The sequence below is a fragment of the Trichosurus vulpecula genome, chromosome 8, assembly GCF_011100635.1.
Source record: "Trichosurus vulpecula isolate mTriVul1 chromosome 8, mTriVul1.pri, whole genome shotgun sequence".
NCBI classification, from domain to species: domain Eukaryota; kingdom Metazoa; phylum Chordata; class Mammalia; order Diprotodontia; family Phalangeridae; genus Trichosurus; species Trichosurus vulpecula.
The window spans coordinates 111,644,556-111,653,260 of NC_050580.1; the positions used below are offsets into that span (position 1 = coordinate 111,644,556).

General features: G+C 45.7%; 1 protein-coding gene across 2 annotated transcripts in view; it reads right to left on the reverse strand.

Moving 5' to 3' along the window:
• Positions 1 to 6,312, reverse strand: part of CNNM2 (cyclin and CBS domain divalent metal cation transport mediator 2) — a 171,919-nt gene extending 165,607 nt beyond the window's left edge. For both annotated transcript variants that reach the window (XM_036769629.1, XM_036769628.1), the window contains exon 1: positions 4,701 to 6,312. In XM_036769629.1, the coding sequence (XP_036625524.1) occupies positions 4,701 to 6,312 (1,612 nt within the window). The remainder of the gene's footprint in view (positions 1 to 4,700) is intronic.
• Between the last annotated feature and the right edge of the window lie 2,393 nt (positions 6,313 to 8,705).

An 8,705-nucleotide genomic window follows, 5' to 3' on the forward strand; every position in this document is an offset into this window, starting at 1 on the left:
TTCTTCAGATCTATTATCACAAAACTAGATGCATGGGGTAGCAGGGTCGTTAAGAATTGTTCATTAGAAATGGATTTTTTATATAAGGTTACAAAAATAAATATAAGAATGATAATCAAAATTTAATGTGCCCAGCATAATTGAAGCAGATGAGGAACTGAGAACTCATGACAAGCACTGGGCCACTAAAGCAGCAAACCCACTAATACCATACAATATTAACATCACAACAGAGTTTCAAGACAAATTCTTGTTGTTTCTTCATTAAGAACTGGAAAGGGAACACCTTGGATTTAGGATCACACATGCTAAGATCAATCAAGAAAAAACAAAAATTGAACGCCAACTGACATATGCTTAGTATAAAATAAACACACACATACATATGTGAGTACCTGTACAAGCTCTTTCATTTCTATTCACATTACTCAACTTTTCTATTCCTTACACACTAAAGGATAATGCAGATGATTCACCATTACACAAAATCTTCAATGCAGAAATCCCACCTTCCCTCACTCCCCACCCCCAAATAAAATAGTCACTTTTTCCAGGAGATCTGGATTGTTGAGCTCTTCACAGCTTAAGAATTTGAGGGAAGGAAAAGGAGAGAAAATAAAAACCTGACTACATTGGGAAACTGGTTTTTGGGGAATATTCTCCAGTGTGCCCCCAAATACCAACACTATCATTCTCAACCTCCAGAAGATAAAAATCCTTAGAGGGATATTATTACCAGTTTACAATACATCTAGAACATCTAAGGAATAAAAGGGGGAAAAATCAAATGAAATCTTTTCAATTTATGCCTAAGAAAGCTGAAGACACACCAGGGAGGAACATTAAAAACCCAAGCTCATCATCCCTGAAAAGAGAATTCAAAAGACAAGACAAAAAATCAACTCTTAGTTTAATGGTAGATACTTAAAGACATCTTCCTTCAAGGATTATGACTTAAAATCAACATTTGCAACCACAGGCTTGAAAGAATACTTTAGTTTCTTATTACAAGTTGATTAAAAGGTTTAAGTTCAAATGCTTCATGATCCCAAAATACAGGGTGTCCATAAAGTCTAGACACATAGCAAATCTCACAAACATCTCATTAACTGTGTCACCGAAGACTCTGTATTGTTCGGCAACCTCTTTTTCTGGGGTATGCTAAAGGAGAAGGTGTACTCAATGAAAATCAAAGATGCAACACACTTGATTGAATGCATAAAGAGTGAATTTGCTAAAATTGACAGCAATGTGGAGTTGTTGCATCGAGTTCACGTGAATCTTGCAAAGAGCATCAACCTTTGCATCACAAATGATGGAAATCATATTAGAGATGTTATTTGTTAATATTCAAATTAAATAAAATTTGTTGAAAATTTCATTCCTTTCATTTCTTGAAAATATGCATTTTTGCCTATGTGTCCAGACTTTAGAAACACCCTGCATAAACAAAAAAATCTAATGGCAAGATACCACTCCAGGTTTCTCTAGAATGTTTTTCAAACTACATTTTGCATTTTTTTAAAATCTAAGCCATTACTTTGTATCATCTCCTTAACTAACCCTGAACATCATGATGGTTTTCAGGCTAGCATGGAACATCGAACATCACACACACACACACACACACACACACACACACTATTAATTCTATATGACATGTTATATTTTTACTAATACGTTTCAAAATGTTTTCTTTGAATAAAGATGGATAATTAGGAAACAAGTTTCTCAAGAAAAGAAGACAAAGTTAAGATATAGGGAAATGATAGAGGGCAATCAGAAATGGAATACCAAAGAGTAACCTGTGCAAAATCACTCAAAAAAAATTTTTTTGAGTGAGGTTAGGATTCAAGAACCAAGATTTATAAGCTGAGCAGAAGTGAGGTACCTAAGGCAGAGAGAACAAAATATTAGCCAGACTGAAGTAAATGGTAAAAAAAAAAAAACTATATAAAAGGCAACACCACTCTTATGTCTTTGCAATGGAAGGATGATAAAGTATTTAGGAGTAGTTTCATGTAATTTTTCTGTGTTAAAATCATTGTGCCTAACTGTTGGTAAGAAGGAGGTAAATGTTATTTTAGTTAACTGAGGAGTAGCGAAAGAAGAAATAGAATCCTTTACCCTGTCTGTATCTCACATGTACATTAGTTGCTTGCATGTCATTTCCCCCATTAGAACATGAGCTCCTTGAGGGGCAGGGACTGGGTTTTGCCTTTGTATTCCCAGCACTTAGCACAGAAGTTGGCACACAGTATGGAATGACTTGTTGACTAGACTGCTTGCCCATTAGTGATTGTGGACAAGTAAACTGTCTGAGAATTTATTGGTCAATCTATCTTTTTCTTGTTTTAGCCTAATGTAAATTACTATCCTAGATTCCTTTCTGCTATATTCATGTGGCCACTCATTCATTCAGTGAACAAATATTTGTCAAACAGATGCTGTAGTGTGCTAAAACTATGATAGAATGTAGTTTGGTTAAGACTTAGTCACTGCCTCTGTGGAACTTGCCATCTAGCAGAAGGCTAAGACAACAAAAATAGACTATAATACACAACATTACTGGTGTGTTAAAGAGCTGTAAAACAAAGTGCTAAGTGAAGTCTGAAAGGTATCAAGGAGGGAGGCTCAAGGAAAATTGTGGAGGAAATGACATTTGAGTTGAATTTAAAGAAGGGCAAAAATTCAACCAAGGAAAAGAAAAGGGGGAAAGGAAGGCATTCCTGGTATTGAGAACTCAGGAGAATGCAGGGGGGCGGAGGGGGAGGGAGGGAGGGAGAGAGACACAGATTCGTTTTGACTGAAATAAATGAAGAAGAGGAGTGATGCCAGGGAATGAATGACAGACAAAGGAGTTTGAAAAATTTTACCGGGTGGATATTAGGTAATGAGCAAAGATTTATGAGTAGAGAAGTGGCATGACTAAGTATAAGAAGGATTATTCTTGCAGGGTTACAAAAAAATGGATAGGAGATGGTAAGACCTGTGAGAAGGCTACTGCAATATACCAAACCAGTGGGAATGAAGGCCTGTACTATACTGTTGTCAATGGGGTTAAAGAGATGGAAAGAAATGAGAGACTTTGTCGAGGTAAAATCAATGTTGGTAACTAACTGGGTGTGAGAGGCGAGGGAGAGGGAAGAGTTAAAGGTGACACCAAGGTCATAAAAGGGAGAAAGGGAGAATGGTGGTACCACAGACAGAAATAGGGCAGATGGGTCTAGAGAGAAGGTAATGTGTAAGATTATAATAAGACTAACCCATAGAAGCCTGATTTCTGCAAAAATTCACTAGCTATCTCATACGTTTGTTGTAAGGAAAGCACAAAATTTAAATGAGTGATTATTATTCAAATATTCAAATTCCATAAAATGGAATTAAGGAATATACTGGTGGGTCAATATTTCTGATTCTCACAACTGTTAGGGCAGATTTTTCAGGTTGGGAGGCTGTCAGAAATCAAAAATACATGTCCAGGAATACATAAAAGTGCTGTTAAAATCCAGTTACTAAAATGTAACATATATGGCCTTAGATTATTTTCATCATATGCCAAGCACGTTTGTTTTCAAAGTGCTGTACAAGATAAACTCACTGATTTTTATTTTAAACCCTGTCTGTACTACTGCCTTTACAAGAAAAGATTCTGGCTACCAAGTCCTTGCATGATAAAAAGACAAAAGATATCATGAGCAAATCAGTCTATAGGCTACTCTTTCCTACAAACAACCTTGGATCGCAGCATTGCTAACATACTTCACCTGAATGTACCGGGTAGTCAAGGTTAAAAAGAAAACTTATTAGGTCAGAATTACTAAGACCTAAACAAACCACTATTAATAAAGGGATGCAGCAGGTTAAGGGTCAAGCTTTGTGCAGAACCCATATTTGGCTTTAGAAATTCTATTGGTTGTTTCCTGTAAATGTGAAAACAAATTGACAAGAAAGTTAAGCAAAGATATAACCTTAGTGAAAGGTTAACTTTGGTCTTCCCAAATTACATGCTAATAACTAACCTGGTTCTAAAAAGCTCTTCTCTCACTGAAGCAGGTCACATCTAGGCGGCTCAATTTTTCTGTGGTACTCGGATCACCTCCCTCCCTCCCTTCCCCCATTGGTAGACCAGAGAAGGAAAAACCAAGTACCGTGTAGCCAGCCTGTTTTGCCCTAAGGGCTTAACGCAACCATGAAATGAAGCATAAGAAATGGCATTTTCCAAACTCTGGAAAGACGAGGGTTTGGGGAATGGTTAGTTGAGCTAAGTCCCTAAGAGCGATTTAAAAATACTAGGCAAGAGAATCTGCAACTACAAGTCAAGTCAACATCTTCAGCATGCCCAAATCACCTCTATCTTGCCTCCCCGTTCAGAACCAAAGCTGGGCAGCAGAAGCACCTATAAGCACCAGGATCCCAAACTCCCCGCATTCGTTCCTTGGAGACTACCCTTAAGAAGGTGAAACAACGGATTAAGACCCTGTACATGTTAAAGGACAAGCTCGGAAGCCTGGGTCAGTCCTCTCACAACTACAAACCCCTCCCTCCTCCCTCCCGGCAATGCAATAAGGCAGAAGGGAGGGAGGGAGAATCCTAGTCAACCGACCACCTTGGGGGAGTAGAGGAAGAGAAGGGAAGGGAGAGGAAGGGAGGGGCAGGGAAGAAAAATCAAACCAACAAGAGGTACCAAATTCGCCCACCTTTCTTAAACTCTTCCAGCATGGCGTCCAGCTTGGTGTCATTGAAAACAAAATGCAAAGGGTGATTGTAAAACTTCGTGATGGTTTTCAAGGGAGTGGAGTCATCGGGATCAACGAACGCCAAGTCCTTAACGAAGAGGAGGTCCACGATGTTGGAGCGCTCCCCTTCGAAGACCGGGATTCGAGTGTAGCCGCTCTCCATGATCTCTGACATCGTGTTGAAATCCAGGATCGCCTCTCCAGTGATCATGAAGCAGTCCCGCAGCGGAGTCATCACGTCCTCCACCGTCTTGGTGCGGAGCTCCAGCGCCCCTTGGATGATGTTGAGCTCCTCCTTGACGAGGTCGTTGTAGGGGTCGGTGACGCGAAGCATCTCCAGCAGCTTCTCGCGGTTGTAGACTGTGCCGATCTCCTGGCCCAGGACGCAGTCCAGCAGCTTGCTGACCGGGTAGGAGGCGGGAAAGGTCATCATCATGAAAAACTTGGTGAGGAAGATGGTGTTGGCGCCCACTGCCAGGCCGTGCCGGGAACATATGGCCTGGGGCACTATCTCCCCAAAGATGACTATGCCAATGGTGGAAACCACCACGGCCACCAGGCCGGAGCCCGCGATGTCGTCCAGCAGGATGGTGAGGGTAGTGTTGACCAGCACGTTGCCCAGCAGCAGGGAGCACAGCAGGTAGTTGCCCTGCCTGCGCACCGGCTCGATGCGCTTGGCGTAATTCTTCTCCTTCTCGGTGCCGCAGTTCTGCACGATGCGCAGCTCCATGGGGTCCAGCGCCATCAGTCCCAGGTTGAGGCCGCTGAACATGCCCGAGAGGCAGAGCAACAGCGAGATGAAGATCACCTGCAGCCAGAAAGGTAACAAGAACTTCTTCTCCTCCCCCACGATCATCTTCGTGTCCTCGCCATCGTGGTAGATCCAGGTGGTCTCTGCCCACGGGGGCGGAGGGAGCCCCGCCACGCTGCGGCCGCCTTTGCCCCCCACGGGGCTGCCCGCCGAGCCGGGGCCGCCGGCCGCCACGGGCGGGGTGGAGAGCGACGTGCACAGGTAGTAGGATTTGCTCTTCTCCGTCTTACGCAGAGGCTTGATTTCGATCTCGATGATGCCCGACGTGCGGCGGTTGAGGACGATGTGGGGCAGGATGATGATGTCCGAGGTGCGGATGCCGCAGCGCTGGGGGCCGCTCTCCGGCTCCGGCTGCAGGGGGCCCCCGGCCCCCCTCTCCCCGTGACCCTGCCGCCGCCGCTCGTGCTCAGTGAAAGCGATGCGAGACCAGGTCTCGTTGTTGATGTTCTGCCCGTAGACCCGCAACTTGACCCGGGTCCGCTCGCTCACCCGCAGCGCCCCCCCTTCCATAAACGACACGTCGTTCGTGTCTTCCAGCCTCAACCCGATGATCACCGTCTCCTCCGCCTCGCCAGCCCCCGCGCAGCTGCCCCCGCCGCAGCAGCAGCTCAGCAGCAGCAGCAGCCCCGCCACCACCCGCAGGACCTCCCGGCCGTGGGCACTGGGGCTGCGGCGCGCCGCCATCTTCCAAGTGGGCAGTGCGGCGGCCACCGGCCCGCCCGCCATCTTTACTCCGGGCTTACAACCGCCACAGCCAATCATAAGGGGGCTGCTCCGGCTGCGGCTTCATCTTTCTCTCTGGCTGCCCGAGGCGCAGGCACCGGCACCTCAGCTGGGCTGCCACCGGGAGTCCTCCCCCGGCGCTTCACTGCCCCCTTCCCTTGCTGACACTGACACCGGCGGGGCCAAATACTGGACCTCTAGCCTGAGTGGGGAGGGGGAGGAGGCGGGAGCGGTCGGGCACCAACTTGAAGAGCAGGTAGGCCAACCAGTCAGGAGCGAGCACCCGCCCTCTCAGTTAGGGGGCTGGAATGAAGGCGTGGCCACCGGCTGCCCCATGGGCCAATAGCAAGGTAAGGGGGTGGGGCGATTTTTGCCCCGGCCCCCTCACCACGCCAAGTTTCCAACTGCAAGGCGCGTGACTCTTGTGTATGTGTGAGGGGAGGAGGTGTGGCCAGCAGGAACCCATAAACCAATCAGAGATCCCAGGTCGACGGAAAAAGGTGGGGCTGCCCAAGGCCTAGCCAATGAAATTCCAACAACCCTCCAGCCGGGCGCTCTCCTTCGGGAACTTGATAGTAGACTGAGGCTCGTGCTTTTTTTGCAGGTGCAGAGTCAGATTCGGGGCTGTGCCCTGCAGCGTGGTATTTTGCGCTTCGCTCGCGCAACTACAGGTGTTGGCCGCCTCTCATTTCTTCGCTTCTTCCGCGGACCTAGTGCAGGCGCAGCGTGGGCTGAGCTCTGCTCTAGCACCAGTCGCAGGGGGCCTCTGCATGGTTAGAGAAGCCAGTTTGGAGAAGGGAAGATGGAAGCGTGCGTGAAGTTAAACTTAATTATTATTGTGCCCAAGGACATCAGGGTCGTGCACGGGAATCCCACTGCCTCGGCATGAACAGCAGCGTACTGGAAGTGGGTAGAGGGACATCTTTTACAGCTGATCGGCCAGCTCCATCCAAAGCCACGTGTTTTCAAGTGCCTGCCGGTGGTGGAAGCAAGTTGGCTTTGAGGCGCCCTCGGGCGGCTTGCAGAACCGCAGCACCGCCTGCCGTCAGCGAAGCTCTCCTGCAGATGTTTTCTATGCCAGCTGCAAATGCTCCTCTCTACTTTCTATATGTGTGTATAAAATATATACAAGGTATAAAGTCGGGGGAGGTGGAGAGGGAAGCCTTGGGAAGATGCCCTGGGAGGATCAGGAGAGGCTCTGTATAGGAGGCTTTTTAATACCAAGTATTTAACAGTATTAAAATTACTTAATTTTAATTTATCAACAAAATGATCTTAATAAATTGGTTTATTAGATTAATTAAACCGTATTAGAAGTATCAATTAATGCTTTAAATACTAAGCTTTGAAGGAAGCTAGAAATCCTAAGGGTGGAAATAAAGAGGGTGAGTGTTCCAGGTATGGAGGGCACAGACTGTGCTAAGGCCCAGAGCTGGGAGAAGGGTAGTGTGCCTGGAGCTTAGAGTGTGAGGAGAGTAAGGTGGGTTACAAGCCTGGAAACTTAGGCTGGATCCAGACCACGGATGATTTCAAATGTTGGCCAAAGGAGTTTGTGACTCCACACCTGAGAAGCGTGGAAAGTGTGGACCCTGGCCGAAGCATGGTGGGGTTGAAATATAGAGGCTTGACCTCTGCCGCTTACTTTATGTATGACCTTGGGAAAGTGGTTAACTGACCCTCACTTCTTCATCTGTAAGAAGGGGCAATACTTGCACTTTAGGTCCCACAGGGTTTTGCAAGGCCCAGTAGTGCCTGCCTGCCACATAGGTAGGTGCTCAATGAATGGCTGTCCTATTAAAAGAAGGCACTTCAGGTAGTGATCTGAAAACCTTAAAGTGAGCTTTTTTTTTTTTAAACCAAGCACATTTTATACCTTTGGATGGATAGATGATGTTGCACACAAATCAAACACGTTTTACTAAGTTTTTTTTTTGGGGGGGGGGGGTCAGTTTTATTTAACAGCTCCAAAGATATCACAATATTTGGTTTCCATTAATTTTTTCTCATTCCAACCTGGTTCCCTCCCCCAAAATGAAAGCACACGCACGCACACAGGCACACACACACATAACCCCTTCATCCTTAAAACTTGCATTTGAAATCAAAGGTCAGAAGGAGAAAGTTTGATTGGCACACATGACATAGCATGTCCTCTTTCCCTGAAATAGTAAAATTAAGATAGGTCATTAAAAAACAAAACTAAGGAGTTTATAGGATACTAGCCAAAGGTTAGAGGTAAGTAGTTAAATGAAAAATTACCAGAAAGGGGGACATAGATGGGAATTTAGGACTAACACAGCTTTAGAAATAGCTCCTTGTTATTGTTTAGTTTCAGCCATGTCTGACTCTTCATAACCCTTTCTGGGGCTTTCTTGGCAAAGATACTGGAGTGGTTTGCTATTTCCTTCTCCAGCTCATCTTAGAGATGAGGG